Source organism: Lepus europaeus, chromosome 1, assembly GCF_033115175.1.
Source record: "Lepus europaeus isolate LE1 chromosome 1, mLepTim1.pri, whole genome shotgun sequence".
NCBI lineage: Eukaryota > Metazoa > Chordata > Mammalia > Lagomorpha > Leporidae > Lepus > Lepus europaeus.
In genome coordinates this window covers 112,210,932-112,232,219 of record NC_084827.1, presented here as the reverse complement: position 1 = coordinate 112,232,219, position 21,288 = coordinate 112,210,932, and the positions used below count along the sequence as shown (strand labels likewise).

The 21,288-nt window shown below is 41.6% G+C and overlaps 1 protein-coding gene across 1 annotated transcript in view; it reads left to right on the top strand.

The window, feature by feature from the left end:
* LRP2 (LDL receptor related protein 2) overlaps nt 1-21,288 on the top strand; it is a 195,170-nt gene that overhangs the window by 30,585 nt on the left and 143,297 nt on the right. Inside the window, exons 5-14 of the mRNA XM_062196314.1 lie at nt 1,115-1,225; nt 1,561-1,674; nt 3,178-3,294; nt 4,419-4,568; nt 5,946-6,065; nt 13,435-13,563; nt 14,607-14,776; nt 16,085-16,308; nt 17,344-17,550; nt 19,545-19,747. Coding sequence (XP_062052298.1) covers nt 1,115-1,225; nt 1,561-1,674; nt 3,178-3,294; nt 4,419-4,568; nt 5,946-6,065; nt 13,435-13,563; nt 14,607-14,776; nt 16,085-16,308; nt 17,344-17,550; nt 19,545-19,747 — 1,545 coding nt within the window. The remainder of the gene's footprint in view (nt 1-1,114; nt 1,226-1,560; nt 1,675-3,177; nt 3,295-4,418; nt 4,569-5,945; nt 6,066-13,434; nt 13,564-14,606; nt 14,777-16,084; nt 16,309-17,343; nt 17,551-19,544; nt 19,748-21,288) is intronic.

Below are 21,288 nucleotides of genomic sequence, written 5' to 3'. Positions count from 1 at the left end.
TATTGAATCACTATTGAAACAGTCTTTTTTTTTTTTTTAAGAGCCTCAGAAGATACCGCACTTCTGAGAAAGTGCAAAAAGGCTGTAAAAAGCAGACATCCAAACTATTTTCAATCACTATTTAGCTAAAATGTCCGCCCATGATAAAAAAAAACTCAGTGGCAGTACTGAGCATTTCCTGAGTACAGTGAGTAAGAGCCTAGTCCTTGTACTCAGGGCTGGTGATTCTAAAACAACCAAGAGAGGAACCTTGATCTCGGGAAGTTTCATTATATTGTGGGGGAAAGAGAATAAAGCTTACAGTGAGGTGTTGTAAGGGGCCCATGGGAGCAGCCTGGAGCAGCTCAGAGGAGGGACATGCCATTCCTGCCAGGGGTGTCTTGATTTTCTGCTGCAACCTGGAAAACCAGGGTTAAAACCTCTGGTTAATAGCAGTCAGGTGCCCATAAATAAACAACGCAACGTCAATCATTTGTGCTTGTAGAGTACATTATGCTTTGCCTAGTGCTTTACTGGACATTGTCTTTTTAGGTCCCTCTACACTGTGTAGTAGATTATCCAAATGTGCAGATAAACATGTGGTCATGTGGCGACTGAGAGAGGTCACATGGCTTGAGTGCCAGCGAGTAGCTCCTGAGTGTGACCTTTGGGCTCAAGCCTCCTGATCTTTAGACCGGCCTTCTTTCTCTGACGCTCTAATGGAAGACATGATCTTTGTTTCCCAAAGCATATGTGATGCTACACTAGTTTTCTGGGATGTCCATTGTATTGTGTGAAACAAGGTTGCTTTTCTGAACTAAATTAATTTCTGTCTCATTCTTCAGCTCTCAGCTCAAAAGTCACCCCATCAGGGGAGACTTCCCTGAACTGCCAATTCTCTTACTGTGTGGTCTCACAGCCCTCTCTATTCTCCACATCAGCCACTTGTCAGTGTCTGATTAAGGTCTGTCTTCCCCATCCTGCTGTGATCTCCATGAAGCCAGGGGCCATGGCTCTTTTGTGTACTAATATATGTTCAGTATTAATGCCTAGCATGTCACAGTCACTCAAGAAATGTTTGCTGAAGGGATGTCTTCATTTAAGCTTTGTTTGCTATTTCCATTCTTTTCAATAGAATACCCAACATGCGAGCAGCTCACCTGTGCCAACGGAGCCTGCTACAACACAAGTCAAAAGTGTGATGGGAAAGTTGATTGCAGGGACTCCTCGGATGAAGCCAACTGCAGTAAGTAATGTGCATGAGATATGCAGAGGTGAGCTGACACCAGCTTATCCTGCCCTGGGAGGGCCAATTCTGTGTATCTCTTCCCAAGTTTGCATTCAGTGAATTCATGTTGTTAGTTTGAAGTCAGCTATTTCCTGGAGTATTTACACCATGGAAATTGGCCAGCGGTACCACTGGGGTCTTCTAGTTCCTGGAGAACTGATTGTTAAACATTTACCACCATTCTGATAGCTAATACATGTCCCTTTAAACTTGGGATTGAATCTTCTGTGAGATTAAATGGATACAGTGGAATTGAAATTTTCCTTCTTTCCCTTCTTACCCTTGTTTTGCAGCTGGGCTGTGTCTACACAACGAGTTTCAGTGTGACAATGGAGACTGTATCCCTCGCTCCTTTGTTTGTGACCATGACTTTGATTGCAATGACAACAGTGACGAACATTCTTGCAGTACGGTGATTTCCTTATGCTGGGTCATGTTGTCTGGAGTGGTTTTTGTGTTTTTCTCACCCTCCCCCCCAACCAGTGTTCTGCTTTTTTCAAAGAAAAGAGTCATTCTACTTGATGACAGATGGAGCCAGAAGATCATTCAGGGGCCAGGGCCTGAGCTGTAGTGTGTGGTTGGACCTGGGCTCCTTTATCTTTTAAGGATCTGTGTAGTTGATGGGTTGCTGATGGACAGTTTGCGTTCTTTCCTTAGGCTACAAGGGTACAGGGTATATTGTATCACTGATTCTCAAATTACTCATAGCTCAGGAATGGGCCTGTAACCTTGAAAGAAGAGAGAATGAGAGAAGGGCTTGAAAGGGAAAGGAAGTACCCTAACAGCAGTGGTTCTGACTCTGCTTTGAAATATCTTTCTTTTCTTTAATTTTTTTATTTAAGGATTTGTTTGTTTGTTTGAAAGGCTGAGTTACAGACAGAAAGGGAAAGATAGAAAGGGAGAGAGACCTTCCATCCCCTGGTTCACTGTCCCAATGGCCCCAACAGCCAGGGCTTGGCCATAGTCCACTGCCTTCCCAAGTGCGTTAGCAGGGAGTTGGATAAGAAGTGGAGCAGCCTGGACCTGAACCACAGCTCTAAGATGGGATGGGATCATCACAGATGGTGGCTTAACCCACTGCACCACAACACTAGCCCCTACTTTGCAATTCCTACTCCATTAAAGTTGGGAGTTTAGGAAAGCTTCCAAGTGGATTAGGTGCCTTTTGGTGCCTCCACTTTGACTATACATTTACTTCCATGCTGTTGCCTGTAATACAAACTCCTTTTCTCTTATCATTGCCACCTCTTGAGTCCTTTATTAGACTGTATCAGGTTAGAAGTTTCCATAAGGGAGTTTTATTAATTCCAATTAGTGGGCATTTTTATAGCAGTTTGTTAGAATGTATGATTTTTCTCCATACCTGATTGATTGGTTCGTACCGGTGCCTTATGGGGTTACATATTTTCAATAGCATCTTAATTTTCTATGAACCATGTATGATTTCCTCTATGGAATCTGGGCTTATTTCAGCACTGCATCAAAGGTAATATGACAACATGGAATGGTTGACTCGGAATCACTTGGTCTCAGTGTGCAATTACAGTGCTTGTGGTAAAGTAAGAAAATGCTGCACACTGGATGTCTAGCACTTGCTGTGTCTGCAGACATCCTGGCACACCTGTACCACCTCTGTGCCATGTCACCTTGTTGCATACCATTTTGTTTTTTAATCTCGAGAAAGAGAGACTGGCACCTCAGTTCATTTCCTGGACTCAAAGCTGCTGTTATCTCCTCCTTTTCTTCTTTCCCTTCCCATCCCCCTCATCCCCTCCCCCCATATTTGTCAAGCTACTTAAGGGATTAAGCTGATATAGAAATTTCAGTTTCCGGGAGCTAAGTGTAGGCAGTGAGGTGAGCACTTTTGACTTTTTACCAAGTGATTAGTGAAAGATATTGCTTTCTTCCAGCCTACCCGACCTGCAGCGGCAACCAGTTCACTTGCTCTAATGGCCAATGCATTAATCAAAATTGGGTTTGTGATGGAGAACAAGACTGTGGAGATCATGGAGATGAAAATGGATGTGGTATGGAGAGGAAGGGGTTCCTATTTAAGCATTGTCTTAATGTGTTTTCCAGAATTTATTTTTCCTTCTTTCCTATCAAGCCTCAGGGTTGCCTGGGGTTTAAGAACTTGTTTGGGGACTTAAACTTTTTTTTTTTCTAAAATGATTCTGAACTCAAATACAGCATAAATTAAAATCTGTATCATAAAGGCAAAAAAGATAGGACAGTGTCTCCCTCTTCTATATCCCACTCTGTCATATACCATGTCAGGTTGCTTATCACTCCTAGGTCTAAGCAGTAGGTTGGGAAAGTAGGGAAAAGAGGGGTAAATGTGATTTGTCTCAGACCTTACTACTTCTAAACCTGACTTTGAACCATATTACAGTTCTGTTCAGGTTTTTTTTTTTTTTTTTTTTTTGCGAATTCTGATTTTGAAATGAATCACTGACCTCCAGTGGTGAAAGAGAGGCCACATAGTGGACAGGTGGGATGGGGCTAGGATTGGTGGGTTCAGGAGAGGCTGCTACCCAAGGAAGATTATTTGAGAAGGAAATTGCCAATGAAGTGCAGCCACACTTTCTACAGTTCAGGGGTTCCTAACATCTGTATCGTGAGGCAAGTTGTCTTCACTGTCCCAGGCCCAGATATTATAGGGTGATGCTTTTCAGGGAACATCAATTGGTTTCGTGTTTCAGTGTTCCAGGAAGTGGTCTTCCTACATTTGAGTAATGGTTTTTCTTACAGTGTCAACATTTCACCAAATAAACAAAGCAAATCAAACCGCCAGCACCAAAACTTAGCCATCTTGGGAGTCACCTTGATGACCCCTGAGTTCTATTAGTCAAGATTTGAATGTCTGACTCTTCTTCTAGGAAGGTTGACAATTCAAGCCCATATCTGCTTTTGACTCTTACCACCTAGCTGGGTGGGGGCTGCCTTCCCCAGGGAAAGTGAAACTTAAATAATTCCATCTTGCCACTATTCAGATTGTTAATGAAAGGCTAATAAAACAGAGACTTTGAGTTTGCTGTTAAATATAGGCTGTTTGTGGCTTTCTGTTGTCTGACTTAAACATGGATTTAAAAAGTGCTGGCTCCAGTTCTGTGGTCTGTAACCACCAATGCCTCTCTTTTTTTCCCCACAGATAACAGTCATCGTTATCATAAGTGTTACCCTAGAGAGTGGGCCTGCCCACAGTCTGGACAATGCATCCCGATTAATAAAGTTTGTGATGGGATTTTAGATTGTCCAGGAGGAGAAGATGAAAACAGTACCGCTGATGGAAGATCTTGTAGTGAGTATGGAAATTTATCTAGGCAACTTTCAGGTAAAGATGCTTCTGTTTTAAACCAGATTCTCAAGTGCAAAGTCCATCATTTGGCCTTTGCATTGCAAACTACCCCAAGACGTGGTGCCTAAATCAGCGAACATTTACTGTTTCTCACAATTCTGTGGGTTGGCTAGGGAATTTTTCTGGTCTGGACTAGCTCACTCATGTGTCAGGATGTTGCAGGGAAAGCCTGGGCTAGCCCAGGCTTGTTTACATTGTCTTGGAAGGAGCAAACTCCCTGGCTCGAGCACTCGAAGCTCTGCTTTTGGCATGTTTGCTAATGTCTTAGTGGCCACATCATGTGACTCGACCAAGCATGGAATATATTAAAGAAATCAGTTACAAAAATGCGTGATTTCCCTTCCCCCAGAGGAAGATTGGTTTTAATGTTCATTGCGATGACTCTAAGAGTATACAGGAAATTTCATTTCTTGGGTTATGCTTATGGAAAAAGGTTTTGTCTGGCTATAGTAAAAGTGAAAAAAGCACAACAAAACAAACACAAGCTTGTATTTCCTGGGCTATGTACTTTTAGTTCTTTTCTTTTTCTTTTTAAGATTTATTTATTTATTCAGAAGTCAGAGTTACACAGAGAGAGGAGAGGGAGAGAGAGAGAGAGAGAGAGAGAGAGAGAGAGAGAGAGAGAGAGAGGTCTTCCATCTGCTGGTTTACTTCCCAATTGGCTGTGCTGATCTGAAGCCAGGAGCCAGGAGCTTCTTCCTGGTCTGCCACGCAGGTGCAGGGATCCAAGGACTTGGGCCATCTTCTACTGCTTTCCCAGGCCATAGCAGAGAGCTGGATTGGAAGTGTAGCAGCTGGGTCTTGAACCGGCACCCATATGGGATAAAAACATGCAGAGAATTTTATGGCATTTTTCCCCTTATTTCATTTGAAAGCTTTAAAGTTTAAGGTAATAAGAGATATATTGTCATGGAACAGAAGCTAGAAAATAAAAATTAACAGAAAGAAAAAAACAGAGTCCCCTAAAATCCCACTATTGGAAGCTAGCCACAGTGAATATTTTTAGGGTACAGTCGCAGCCCAGTCACTTAGAAGTTCTTAGTCTCTTCTACTCTGTAGACACAAAGATAGACTCATGACCAGATTTCTCTGTAAACAGCACTTAAAATGGCTTACGCTTGTATATACAGTAATGATAGCTTTGAAAAGGAGTTTTAAAAATATGGGTTGAGCTTCTATTGCATAATATTGTGCTACATTTTGAATGCTGGCAGATTTTTCCGTACTTCTACTGTGTGCATACAAAGAAGCTGGTAGGTAAGTCAGTCTTCCTGGAGGTCACCATTCATTTACTTATGTTTTTTTCCCCCCTCTCTTCAGGTATGACTCAGTGTCCTACCTTGAACTGTGAGTACCAGTGCCACCAGACACCATCCGGAGGCAGCTGTTTTTGTCCGCCAGCTACTATCGTCAACCAGAATGACAGCCGTACCTGTATTGGTAGGTGACAGACAGGAGCTCCTGGTCTTTCCTCGGGTGCACTGATGGGCTCCATGATCTTGGACATCAGGGAGTTTGTGCTGTGGACAGGAGTGATGGTCCACCATGGCAAAGAGCAACAGAGTTCTCACAGAAAACCTGGGAAATAGCCACTGCTCAAGGCAAGAGGGTGGTTTTGTTGTGGAGCCTGTTTATTTTCTGATGATGGAGGTCGTCCCTTTGTGTTCTCTTTCTAAGCAATTGGAAGCAGGGCTGATAAGGACATATTGGTTATTAAATCCTGAATTACTCTCTTGCGGTTGGTAGATGGCTGCTGTGTTGAGCCCATCAGGGACCCCCAACCTGCTCCCCTAGCCTCTTCTCCAAGATGGACAAATGCCCCCAGGATCCAGCAACTAAAGCATTGTCACCTGACACAGCACAGGGCCATGTGGTCACTGCTCCTGTGGCCACACTGGTGGGCCAGTGCCCATGCTGTGCTAGTTGTTCACTATATTTATTTTCACTTCTAATTGGAATAAACTTCCAGGATGAAAAAATTCTTTATCATGACGCTTCCAGCTGGTGCTTGACATTGGAACTAGACACCACAGTACCAAGTATTTCCTTACATTTCTCTTATCTGAATTAAAACATTTAGATTTCTCCCACTGGAAAAAAATCTTTGATTCTGATGCCAGCCTTATCAGAGTAGGATATACTGTTATTAGGACAGGGCCTTATGAAGGGAGAATTAGACATGGCCAAGTATCATCAGTGTTCATTTCCTTCAGATTTGAACGAATTTTTGAAGCTGTGATTTCTTTTGCATTCCTTCTTAATTTTGGTCCATGAACTACAAATATCTTATTAGAAAGTGGCCACGGATTTTTTTTTTTAAAAAAACCTTTGTTTTTTCCTGTATTGGTAAAAGACATCTGGAAATGGAAACTATGTATTAAGATTAAGTTTGAACATCATTTATGAATCTCTGAAAGATTGATGATTCAGAATTTTTCAAGGGTTTTTGTGTTCTTTTGATATCCCTTAGGAAGTCGAGATTATTTAAGGCTTTCTGATTAAAAACAAACAATAAGGGGCCAGCGCTGTGGCAAATGGGTTGACGCCCTGAAGCGCTGGCATCCCATATGGGCGCCGGTTCTAGTCCCAGCTGCTCTTCTTCCCATCCAGCTCTCTGTTATGGCCTGGGAAAGCAGTAGAAGATGGCCCAAGTCCTTGGGCCCCTGCACCCACATGGGAGACTGGGAAGAAGCTCCTGGCTCCTGGCTTCGGATCAGCGCAGCTCTGGCCGTTGTTGCCAATTGGGGAGTGAACCAGCAGATGGAAGACCTCTATCTGTCTCTGCTTTGCTCTATAATTCTGTCTTTCAAATAAATAAAATATATCTTTTAAAAAATGACATGCATAAGGAAAATTTTTTTAAAAATTAAAAAATGTCTGCTGAAATAGATTTCTGAGGGATTGATATAATTTGGTAAAAAAATCGAATTTGGGTAAACCTAATGAAGTTAGTCCATCTTTAGTCTTAGCTCATGGCTTCCAACATAATTATTCTTCATCAAATGTGGTGAGTCTCCATAACCACTTCTAGCCAGGAAATCCCTTTGATACCAGAAATAAACTCTGGTTTGCAAATTAAACTTTGAATTGTTTTTTCTTTCCAGTTGTAGTTCCATTTATTTGTGTCTTCCTTATTTTTTTTTTATTAAATTTTAGAATTTATATAAAGGGAACAAATTCCCTGTATTTCATGTATACAGGATTTTTTTAAAAAGATTTTATTTATTTATTTGAAAGTCTGAGTTACACACAGAGAGAAGGAGAGGCAGAGAGAGAGAGAGATTGAGAGACTGAGAGAGAGAGAGGGAGAGAAATCTTCCATTCGCTGGTTCACTCCCCAATTGGCCACAACAGCTGGAAGGGAGCCGATCCAAAGCCAGGAGCTTCTTCCAGGTCTCCCATGTGGGTGCAGGGGCCCGAGGACTTGGGCCATCTTCCACTGCTTTCCCAGGTTGAGTCATCTTCTACTGCTTTCCCATGCCATAGCAGAGAGCTGGATTGGAAGTGGAGCAGCCAGGACTTGAACCAGTGCCCATATGGGATGCCGGCACAGCAGTCGGCAACTTTACCTGCCATGCTACAGTGCCAGCCCCCATTTATACAGTTTTAAGAGCATAATGATACTTCCTACCCTGTTCACGTCTCTCCCTCATGCCCACCCTCTCTCCTTCTTTTCTTTTTTCAATTTTTAAAATGACATACTTCTTTTTTTTAAAAAAATTATTTATTTGAAAGTCAGAATATATATATATATATATATATATAGAGAGAGAGAGAGAGAGAGAGAGAGAGAGAGAGAGATCCTGTATCCACTGATCCACTCTCCAGATGATTGCAATGGCCTGGGTTGGGCAGGGCAAAGTCAGGAACCAGGCACTTCATCCATGTCTCCCATGTGAGTGAAGGGGCCAAGCACTTGAGCTGTTCTCTACTGCTTTCCCACACACATTAGCAGGGAGCTGGATTGGAAGTGGATCAGCCAGGACTCAAATCTGTGGCCATATGGGATGCTTGCTCTGCAGATAATGGATTAACCCCATGTGCCACAATGCTGGCCCCAAAATGACATGCTTTCAATTTACTTTATAATCACAAGTTTAACCCTCCTGGAATTCTTGAGAACGTATATTCCTCAGAACTACAATAGTGTGGCTCACTTACCTGTCATATGCCAAGAAAGACTGGATTTTTATATATAGTAAAACAATCTGACTGTGGTTGTGTTTGTGATGCTCAAAGTAGGTAATTTTTGGTTTTTAATATCGGGATCATGTCTCAAAGTTTGGAGCATCCTTTTCAGTAACTGTATTCCACAGGACACGCTAAGATCAAGTGGTTCATGCAAGTCAGCCCAAGAGATCCTGAAGACTCTGAGAGAACTGTGAATCATGTATGAAACCACTCTCCTCCCCCAGATTTCTAATCATTTCTAAACATTTTAGAAACAAAACATTATGATCCACAACTGCCCTTAAATGAAACTGCAGGGCACTTTTTGTTTCATTTTCATTGCCATCATCATGACATGGGGGCTGCAATCCAGGTATTAAAGCCATTCTCACAAGCCTGTGTGCACCTGTTGGGGGCCCTCTGACTTTGATGGACCTGTGGGTGGGCAGCATCCTTTGTTCTTGGAGTGGTGCTCATCCGTGTGAGGGGGAGGCTGCTCCTTTGTCCTTAGCAAATGTCAGGCTTCCCTACCTTCCTTTCCTGACACCCAGCTGCCAATCTGATTCCCAGCCTTCTAGTTCTCTAGGCATTTCTCTTGTCTCTCAGTAGAAAAGGAATTCCAGTAGAAATACCGGAAGCCACATTTCTCAGTGTTACATCATCTTTAACACCCAAGGAGGAGTAGGGGCCGAGCTGCTTTGCAAATGAAACTAGATAAGCCTTGAAGTCTTTCCAAAGTGATCTGTGTTTTCAGTATCCTTGGCTCAGTCTTGTGATGCCCCATAACCCGTCCTCAGTCATTCTTTTTTTCCACCCTAGGGCCCCAGATAGCACAGGTTCCACCTTTTCCAATATCTAAGTCTGTGATGAGCCTAGGGTTGTGCTCATCTTTCCATGTGTCTGCAGCTTCTTAAATGTCTGACCACTTCCCTTTTTTTGCAACCCTGTAAGAAATGAAAAGATCATTGTGTTACAAAATTTCACTCTTAGCATATGAACGAAGATAATACAGAAAGTGGCAATATTATCCTGTGCATGAGAAAATTTCAGAATTTACAGAACACTGTGCAGTTCATAGTGGTGTGTCCGATGCTGGGTGCTAGTTTGAAGTTATACAATAGACATCTTCTTGTCATGCCCCCAGTATGTTTCTGGGACTTTAGGGCAGACGACATCATCTGGAGATAAACTTGAAAGCCTACTTCAGAGGACCCTTGTCAATGGGAGGCCCCTGCCACCTGTGAAACCTTTTCTATGACTTTCCTTGTCTTTCAGGAAGGTGTCATTTGCCCCTGAGTTTTGGAACTGACTTACCATTTCTTTCACATTTGTTTCCAAGCGGACTGCATTTTGTACAGAGAACTCTTTAAAGACATGGCATTGTGAAGCCGGTTGCACTTGTTTCAGCTAAGCTGAAATTTTTGCAGCAAATTGTTTTGGTTTGCTCTCTCAAGCATTTCAGTGCAACAAACTTGTTGTAACTCTTTGCATGGCTGACTCACTACAGAGGCTTCAGGTGTTGGGAGCCTATGCAACATTCAGCATCTTAGACATGGATCCCCTGTGAATGCCTTGGTGGTAACCGCAAATAAAACTGCGTTACACAAAATCTTGTGTCTTCTTACTATTCATCCGCCCCTGGTAGTCTTGACCTGGCCATGGAAGCTCTGTGGCATGCCGAAACAGTTTACTGGGCTCATTGTTTCTGATCGACAGGACATGCTGTTTGTTGACAGAACGACATCGTGGTGCACCATTAGGGCAGGGAGGTCATTCGGCATGGTGGGGCATCACACAGCCAAATGGGTCAGAGGGTGCCCAAGGGGTCTCAGCTAAAAAAGCAGATTTTGGATTATTTTCAAAGTGGTAGTTGTTGGAAGAAGGAGAACAAGAATAAAAAGGAAAGAAAAGTGGAGAGAGGTAATGGAGTTTTGAGGGAGCTTTGGAGTATTTCAGTGCTGATCAAGTTGTCGCCATCTGTTTTGCTCTTCTCAAAAATCCTCAATTCTATTTGTCTTCAATTTGGCTGACAATGGATATTCTGTAGCCTTCATTTCTTTCTTCATAGTGTTCTAAGGGATAACAGTCTGTAAGTCAAAGCACATGGCAGTAAGTTTATTCACTCACTCCAATCTTTAAAGCCCTTGGAGTATAGGTGACAGGACGGGCATTTGTGCACAGGAATTTCTGGTCATGATGTCTACACCTTTGATTTCCTTCTGTTTGACTCTGAGCTGCTGCTTCCAGGGTGACTGCAGACCCGAACGGTTCATGGGTCTTGCATTTAAAATGAGATCATGACGTTCTTGGGGTTTGAGGGGGAATGTCCTGTGCTTTCTTTCCCACTGAGGCGAGGCAGCAGGTGCACCTTTCTCAGGGCTGAGGTGAGGACACAGCGATTCATCGGTGAGAACTTTTTATACCCGTATGGCCTTGTCTGGGGCAGACTGGGTTGACTTTAACCCCCTATAGTTAGTCACTGTCCTTGGCAAGAAGGATGTGCTAGTCCATGGTTGTGTTTGGACAAGAGGGAAAGATGGAACCGTGGACTTGATCCCAGGACCTTCTTAGTTTTTTCTGGTTGGGAAGTCATGGGAGGGTGGGCCCCCCAGCAGGTGTGGTATCTCCCAGTTCATCATTGTGCCATTGGCTGCAAATGTAATCAGGTCTTAGAAATCTGGAGAATTCTAGACCTGAGGGTGTAGTGGTTTCAGGAATTATAATCCACGTAAGAATTTCTGAAAGCTCAAGGACACAGGAATCCTGTTGGCATCTTTCCAGGGTGTGGGATGATGAAGAGGATATAGACTTGCAGAGTCCAATGCAAGATAGTTGGCACCAAATTCTGTCTTAAAATCTTTAGGAAAGTAGGAAAAGATCTTTTGTATATGCTGTTGTGTTACCCCCCACTGCCATGTTATATTGCTTATGTCAGTTATACCAAAACTGTTTTTGTACACAGTAGAACAGGGGTTTCTATGGCAACGAACAGAGCTCTATCATGTAAGGGGCTTAATAAATAAAAACTTACTGGGGCCGGTGCCGTGGCATAGAGGGTAAAGCTGCCACCTGTGGTGCCGGCATCTCATATGGGCGCCAGTTTGAGTCCTGGCTGCTCCACTTCCGATCCAGCTCTCTGCTGTAGCCTGGGAAAGCAGTAGAAGATGGCCCAGTCCTTGGGCCCCTGCACCCACGTGGGAGACCTAGAAGAACCTCCTGGCTCCTGGCTTCAGATTGGTGCATCTCTGGCCTTTGTGGCCAACTGGGGAGTGAACCAGCGGATGGAAGAACATCTTTCTCTGCCTCTGCATCTCTAAACTCTGACTTTCAAGTAAAACAAATAAATCTTTAAAATAAATAAATACTTATTAAATGAATAATAAGTTAGTAAATAGAAGACTTTTTTTTTTACAAAAGATATTTGTAGGACAATTTATTTTTTATATGTATTTATTTATTTGAAAGGCAGAGCTACAGAGAGGCAGAGGCAGAGAGAGAGAGAGAGAGAGAAAGAGAGAAAGAGAGAGAGAGAGGTCGTCCATCCACTGCTTCACTCCCCAAATGGCCACAGTGGCCAGAGCTGAGCCAATCTGAAGCCAGGAGCCAGGAGCTTCTTCTGAGTTTCCCATTAAGGTTCAGGGGACCAAGCACTTGGGCCATCTACTGCTTGTCCAAGCCATAGCGGGGAGCTGGATCAGAAATGGAGCAGCCTGGTCTTGAACTGGAACCCATGTGGGATGCTAGCACTGCAAGCAGCAGCATTATGTGCTTCGCCACAGCACCGGCCCCTGTAGGAAAATTTCTTTTAAATTTATTTTCATTTTAGTTTTACAAAACAGAGACACACAGAAAGAGGCAGAGAGAGAGAGCTCTTCTTGCCATTGAATCACTCCCCAAATGCCTACATCAACTGTGGTTGGAACAGGCCAAAGCAAGGAGCCCATGTTTTGAAAATAATGCTAATTTAGTTTTGGTTATGATTTTTTGACATCAAAGGAAAGATAACTGGGAAAATAGACCTTTTCAAATGCTTTGTTGCAATTACAAATTTGTATCTTTAATAATTTTTTATTTATTTGAGAGAGATCTTCCATCTATTGTTCACTCCCCAAATGCCCAAAACTACCCAAACTGGGTTGGGCTGAAGCCAGGAGACAGAAACTCAGCCTGGGTGTCCTATATGAGTGGCAAGATTCCAGCTACTTGAGCTGCCAGCTCCTAGGGTGCACATTAGCAGGAAGCGGGAGTCAGGAGCCAGAGCCAGGAATTGAACCTAGGCACTCCAATGTGGGATGTGGGCATCTTAACCACCAGGCTAAATGCCTGTCCCCTTCATGTATATTTTTATGAACTACTTGAATGCTTTTTGGTTTTCTCTGTGACGAAGATGCCTGCTCTAAATTCCTATGTTTTATTGTATGCCTGGAACCTGTGCCTCCCTTGAGAGGGTACTTGATGAAACAGGCACCTCACCACACTTCCGGGCATGTTTGCCCAGGATCTTTGTCAGAGTGCTCAAGAAATCAACGTTTCTCTCTCTCTCAGAGAGAAAGAGAGAGAGAGAGGGAGAGAGAGAGAGCGAGCGCGCGAGCGGAATGCTGGTAAACGTGATTACAAATGTTTGTTTTCCCTGTGGCAGATTTTGATGACTGCCAGATATGGGGAATTTGTGACCAGAAGTGTGAATACCAATTTGGACATCACCGTTGCCTCTGTGAAGAAGGCTATATCTTGGAGCGTGAGCAGTACTGCAAAGCTAATGATTCCTGTAAGTGAATCATGGACCCTTGGATCCCTGAAGGATAAGCTTCTGCTGTCTTCCTTCCATTGTCAATGACAAAAGAAATTTAGCGTTTGTGCTGGTGGTGAGGTTTTTGCACCACACACCAGAGGTGTCCCCTGTTGCTAGGAAGAATGGATCAACATTCCTTTCATACTTTGTCTGTTAAGGATCAGTTTCTGGATTAATGATCATTATAAATATCTTTTTTATTAGTTTCTTTATTGGCCCAGGCTATTATGTCAGGTCCAATTGTGGAATAAGTTTTGTGCCTGTATTTAAATGAATCTGACATTTAGATTCTTATTCAATTTAATTACCTCAAATGTGGATAACAGTTATCTAGAAACATTTTTGATGTCATTCATGCAAAATTTAGAAGTGTTCTAGACTAAATTTGGATTAAAACTTATGCAATGTAAAGAAAAGTCACAGGGAAAAATGCTAATCCAACGTGCTTTTGTGTGTACATGATTTATTTAACTAGTCCCCTATTGATGGATCTATTATTATCCTTTCCATTGCAAATAAGATTACAAGTAACCTTATTCCTATGTTCTCTTGCATCCTTTTGAGTGCACATATGGATGGAACAGATCTAGAGCCACTGTTGACATGTTTTTCATGGAGTAGTTTCCTGGAAATCTTTAAAATGTGCTCCATGTTTAACACAATGTGTTATTGCACGTGGAGGTAAAGTACCCGCATCATAAGGGATTCCTGAGAATACCTGATAAATTCTCCTCTGTGTTGAAAATGCATTGCACTTGCAGTCAGGATACTTGAGTTCTTGCTACACTGTTGCTAATTTACTGACTTGGGGAATTCATTAAGCATTTTTGTGCCTCCATTTGCCCTTCTATACAAGGGGTAGAATGAGAGCTGTCTCTGTCTGCCTTAGAGATGTATTGTAAAATCAACTAAGCTACCAGAAGGAAACATTTGGAAAAGCCAAAAGCACACCAGTTGTGTCTTCTGCCCTGCCTTTGCTCACCTAAAAGAATGGTAACGCCTTCCTTCTCCACGTTTAGTTGATGAGGCCTCCATCATCTTCTCCAATGGTCGGGATGTGCTAATGGGTGACATTCATGGAAGGAGCCTCCAGATCCTAGTACAGTCCCAAAATCGTGGAGTGGCCGTGGGTGTGGATTTTCACTATCGCCTACGCAGAGTCTTTTGGACAGACACCGTGCAAGATAAGGTAAACAGAAATTTCAGAGGCATAGTTTGGGAGTTGAATAGAACTCCAAGCACAAAGTGTTGATAGCTTTTCATTTTTGGGGGGAGTAGAGAGGGAAAGTTGCTTTGTTTTCTAACAAAAAAGGCCCTTGAGATATTTTATGTTAATCAGCACCTTTTCCATGCTATACTATTACATGTGACCTATTAAACAAAGCAGTCTATTATATGGATTAGCCTTGAGCAACTTTTAATTTTATTCGAAAAGGAGTCCAAAAGCCTAATTAAAAGAAATAGTAGACATTCTTTCAAAACTGGATAGATATTTGGTAGTAATTTTTGAAACTTGATAATTTAAAATGTAAAAAATACTCTGCTTTCCTGGATGATAAAAATCGGATTTTTACCTACATCTTCTAAATGGAACTGTAATTGAGGACTGGGTAACAAATATTGACAGTATTTTGTTTCACTATACTGTCTTATTTGGAAAGTATGATGGATTTAATTTCATCTGTAAGTATTGCAATGGGGATTTTTAAAACATAAGTTTTAGAGGCTTTTAAAGAGTTATGAGATTTTATTTTTAAAAATTCTCTTTACATTTCCTTCATAAATTTCTAATCATTTAAGTAAGAACTTCTGTAAACTTTCTAAAAATTGAGAATTTGGGTTTTCAGCAATTCTGATATGATTACACCAAAAACAAAACACAAAAGTCCAATCTTAATTAAATTTTCCATAACTGCTAAAATGGGAAATGCAGCTTTAGAAAGAAAGACCAAAAACACAAACACAACACTCAGGTTTTCCTCAGTTATGCCTTATGCTTTTAAAGAAACTAATTTCTTCCCAGTAACTCAAGATAAATAACAAGCTTCCAATGGATTTTTCTAAAGGCCCAGAGTATTAATTCATATAAAACATACAAACTAGGGGCCGGTGCTGTGGCTTAGCAAGTAAAGCCTACACCTGCAGTGCCAGTATCCCATATGGGTATTGGTTTGAGTCCTGGCTGCTCCACTTCCAATCCAGCTCTCTGCTATGGCCTGGGAAAGTGGTAGAAGATGGCCCAAGTCCTTGGGCCCCTGCACCCACATGGGAGATCCGGAAGAAGCTCCTGGCTCCTGGCTTCGGATTGGCTCTGCTCCAGCCGTTGCTGCCATCTGGGGATTAAACCAGCAGATTGAAGATCTCTCTCTGCTTCTGCCTCTCTGTAACTCTGCCTTTCAAATAAATAAATAAATCTTAAAAAAATAAGAATTGAAAAAGAAAGAAAACTGTCTGCATTTTAGTAATACTTAGAAAGTACACTGATTTTTTTTTCCAGGTTTTTTCAATTGACATTAATGGTTTAAATATCCAAGAAGTTCTCAATGTTTCTGTTGATGCTCCAGAGAATCTGGCTGTGGACTGGGTTAATAATAAACTGTATCTGGTGGAGACCAAGGTCAACCGCATAGATGTGGTAAATTTGGACGGAAGTCAGCGGTTTACCCTCATAACTGAGGACTTGGGGCATCCTAGAGGAATTGCCCTAGACCCAACTGTTGGGTAAGTGATGTGAAAGCTTGCTGATTTCTGTAGTCTTAGAATTTCATTTATCCCCCTAAACATTGACCAGCCATTAGATTAAGTGAAAATTAATTGTGATTTCTCCTATGTTCCGTGTTCTAGAATCCATGTTTATTTTGTCTCTATTCACCACAGCTCTAAAGGAGTTGACTACATAAAATTCCATTTGAAGATAAATAATCCAAACACGCCTACTGGTGTACTAAATACGTGATGTTTTTGAAGTATGAGCCTTATTCTTGATGTTTGCCACATTTGCATGGCTAAGAGACTGAGTTCTACTTTCTGACTTCCTCTGATAATATTGTTACAACTAAGCATTCCTGTGTTTCATGATTATTAGGATGATCACTCTAAGATGAATTAGCTAAAAGTTTTTAAAGAGGAGAAGAGAGGTTCCTTTTAGCACTTTCTTGTTATAACTCAGGGTTGAGATACTAGTACCTGATTGCAGACTGTTCTGTATGAGTCAGCCCACGGTAATGTTTTCATCTCTTCAGGGTTAAAGGCAAATTTTCCTGATTTTCCCACTTGAGAAGAGGTATGGGAGATAGATAGCTGTCTTCTCATTCAGGCTACATTAGTGGTGCTGACTGGTGGCTTTTCATCTCTGTCCCTCCTTGAAAATGGTGGGAATGTTCTCTGGGCTATGGCTCAGAATGGAGAATTGAGGAAGAAGATAGCTTGTCAGCTCATTTAAAAATGTACTTATAAACTTTCTTGACGGTATGAAAGAAATGTGAAAGAGCCAAGGAACAGAGGAGAAACTTATGAGGATGAATGTGATTTTAAGCTGCCCTATTAATTCATTTTAATAGCAACTATTTGGAGTTGTTAACTGTCCTGATTGGCACTTAGTGTCTGTTTTAAAAATATATGGATTTCTGTGTTGCGTTATAACCCCTGGTTTGTTAATCAGCTGTAGGAAATTTCCATCACTTAAAACACACTATTGAAATGCTTTCCAGGTATACTTGTAAAATAGCAGTCTCACTTTTTGTTTTCCTTTTGCAGCTACTTATTTTTCTCTGATTGGGCGAGCCTTTCTGGGGAACCTAAGTTGGAAAGGGCTTTCATGGATGGCAGCAACCGTAAAGACTTGGTGAAGACAAAGCTAGGGTGGCCTGCTGGAATCACACTGGATATGCTATCAAAGCGCATTTACTGGGTGGACTGCCGGTATGATTACATCGAGACGGTCACTTACGATGGAGTTCAAAGGTAAGCAGTATTTTCTATGGCATCATGAGTTTGGGGGAAAGTACATGCATGATGGAAGAGACACCAAGGGACTAAAATTAAAAGATCACTTGGTTGGTTGAGGTGGTAGCGTTACTGACCTTCATGCTGGCATTTGCATCAAGTACCCTTACGATGAATTGTGCTGCTTTTTCTTGTGTTCCATACCAATGCTCAGGGAATATGACCTAAGCATGTGTTTATTGGTGTTTCTTCTACCTTCTCCCCCAGTCCAGATAAAAGCACATTATTTTCATTCAATCCTGAGTATCTTTCTCTGGGTCCCCTATGCTTTGTTGTCCAAGATCCTTCTGCCTTTTAGTTTTTAACTTTCCTTCAATAAATAAATATTTTTATTATTTAACATTGTTCAGTGAGAATTAATTGGATTTTACTTTGCTCTTACATACTTCAAATTTCAAGGAGGAGTCGTATTTTTACATGGAATACTTAAATATTTCAGTGTTGAATATGACATGCATTTCTCTTCATCTTAGTTTAGATGGAACTAACTATAAATTAATTAAATGTTTAACTACTTTAGATACTTTCCTTTTGGTATTTTCAATAATTGGGTAAAACACGTTTTTCAAATTTTAGTCCTGGAAAAGTTATTCCTTGTGGATTCAGCATATAGGCTGACTGATTTACTTTTTCCCAATGACATGTTACCATTTTCTCAATGAAAAGAATATTATAGTCTTGTTTTCTCATGCATCTCTATTTTGTAAGAGTGATGTATAATTTGCTGCATAGGTTTAGGACATTTTTGCTTAGTTAAATAAAGTGATTGGATATTAATACTATGATTTCCTATCATTGAAGCTAGTTCCTATATTGAAACTATACATTTTATTGAAAGAAATCAGTCAACCTGGATAAGTCATATAAAAACAATTGAGAAATTGCCCCAGTGTTTTTCTATTTCAGTGGGATATTTGAGCATTGCACTATATAATTTCAATAATTTTATGCTAAGGTCAAAGTAAGACTTAACAGATTAAAAAATTAGTGGTGCTTCAGGAAGATTTGAGCCATTTGCTGCCCGTGGTGAAGCATCAAAGAACTATTAAAGCTTCTAATACAGCTGTAGTCTTAAAGACATTGCCTCTTGTTTTGCCAGCAGGTGGCATTCTGGGTCCTGGAATTTACCTACTGAAAAGAAAACCATTCTCTCATTTAGTGTACCCTGTCCTTGAGTGTTTCAAAGTGTACTCTAACTTGCCATCATAGATTTCTGCTTTCTTTCCTTTAGTCTCTTTCCATCTTTGGTGTCTTCAAATATTTTCTTCAAACTTTATTGTGCTTCTAATAATCACGGCTGCCGGTGCTATTGGTTTCCTCCCCTTGTGGGGCACCTTTTGCTCTATTTTCTTTCCCGTGAAGCAGCTGTGGCACCTGTGCCTCCAGGGCAGGAGCCATCAGTTGGCAGTTGCATGAGGGTGGTAGCACTGCTTTTTGTCCTGATGCAGTGACATCAGGAGCCTTTCTGATGTTTGCTGTGCGTTGAGCTCTGCCATTCACTGTCCTGCTCCCAGATTGCTGACAAGTGGTCAGTGGCATCTTCCACCGGATTGCCCTCTCTCTCACCTGTGGAATTCAAAGTACTGTTTCACATGTTAGCTTTTCATATGTGGGGAAACCGTCAAGGAATGAAGAGCAAGCCAAAAAACAAACAAACAAAAAACAAAAACAAAAAACAGTAATTTGCCTCCAAAATCTAAAACAAGCTAGAGGATTGACTGGGACTGGAATTTAAATCTCCAGGGTTTTTGTCCAAATACAACATGACAAACCTATCAAGTGTTGACAGAAATCAAAAGGAATCTTAAAAACATTTCTTTTGTATGCAGTCTACATTTTTAAAAATAAGGTATTCAGCTCTTTAGACATTTGACTTGAACTAGTGACATCTTTAATCAAAATAAAGCAAAACAAACACAGCATTGTATAATGTGCATTATCTCCTGTAACAGGAAAACAGTCATGCGTGGAGGCTCACTAGTTCCTCATCCCTTTGGAATAAGCTTGTTTGAAGGTCATGTGTTCTACACTGATTGGACAAAGATGGCTGTGATGAAGGCAAACAAGTTCATGGAGACCAACCCTCAAGTGTTCCACCAGTCTTCCCTGAGGCCCTATGGAGTGACTGTTTACCATGCACTCAGGCAGCCCAATGGTAAGCCCCAGAACGATGGTAACCAAGCCTGGTATTGGGCTTCATAGAAAGGTTTTCTGAAAGCTATTGAGTTGACGATTAGGGATCTCATGAGGCTTGAATTGTTTTCTTACATCTGTAAAGGGATTCTAGAGAGCCAAGCTCTCTGAAATGGGCTCTACCCATAGTAGGCATTCTGGAGAAACCAGGATTTTACAATTAAAATGCTAAATCTAGAGGGAATTTAATAAATTCATTTAACTGATTTTAATCGGCACCTACAATGTACCAGGTCCTGTCTACATGCTAGTGGTACAGCAGCAAAGAGACCAAACTTAGAATATCTCTCCTGGTTCTACTCAGAGAAATCTCTTGTTTCAAACCTTTTCAAACCCATCCCCTTTATGATAGAGTTGAGGACTCTGAAAATGGCATGTCTAACTGCTCATTTTAGTGGTGACAGAGCCATTGTTTTCTTTCTGCTCTGTCGTATATGTGGCACCTGTTCTTTGGGTTGCGTGAGATCTTTATGGGTCAACTGGGTTTGGTGTCTGTCTGAATGGTCACTTATGAAAGAAAAATTTTGATTCTGATCCTGTTTAGTTGTATTTTACAATAGTTTTGTTTGTGTTTCAAGGTTTTAAATTGAGCTTTGACATGTGTGCATATAGCTCTTCTGTGTTTGGATGAAAGAAAAGAAATACTATAAAGGCCAGCGCCACGGCTCACTAGATTATCCTCTGCCTGTGGTGCTGGCACCCTGAGTTCTAGTCCCGGTTGGGGCGCCGGTTTTATCCCGGTTGCTCCTCTTTCAATCCAGCTTTCTGCTGTGGCCCGGGAGTACAGTGGAAGATGGCCCAGATCCTTGGGCCCTGCACCTACATGGGAGACCAGGAGGAAACACCTGGCTCCTGGCTTCGGATTGGCGCAGTGCGCCGGCCGCAACGTGCTGACCGTAGCGGCCACTTGGGGGGTGAACCAATGGAAAAAGGAAGACCTTTCTGTCTCTCTCTCTCTCATTGTCTAACTCTGCTTGTCAAAAAGAAAGAAATACTATAAAGTGGATTGTGTAGGTAGAAAGCTTAACATTGGTGAACAATAATTTAGAGAAAAGCACGTTTGCTTTATAGCTCTCATGTTAAGAGAGGGTCTGTTTGGGATGGAGATGAGCTATAAATTAATTAGGTTACTTTCTGAAAACCAAAATAAAAACCCAACCACCAGAACTGATACATTCGGATGAATTACTTTCAGAGTCACCGTCCTGCAAAGATATTTGTGAAATAAACTCAGGAGCAGATACAGCATTTTTAGCTGTGGCAGCCTTGTGTACAGTGAGTTTTCAGAGGTCACCACCCTGATGGTGGCTTTTGGAAGTGCCAGCTGGTTTGTGGGGGCAGATGTAGGGTTTGGAATCAGATCTGGATTGAATCCTTCTTTAGCCATTTAGTCACTAAATAATTTTGGATAAACTGGCTAACCTCTCGGAGTCTTGTTTCCTCTTCGTAGAGTTACTGGTTGTTAGTTACGTCGAGTGACTAACAGTTAACAGTATCTTATGG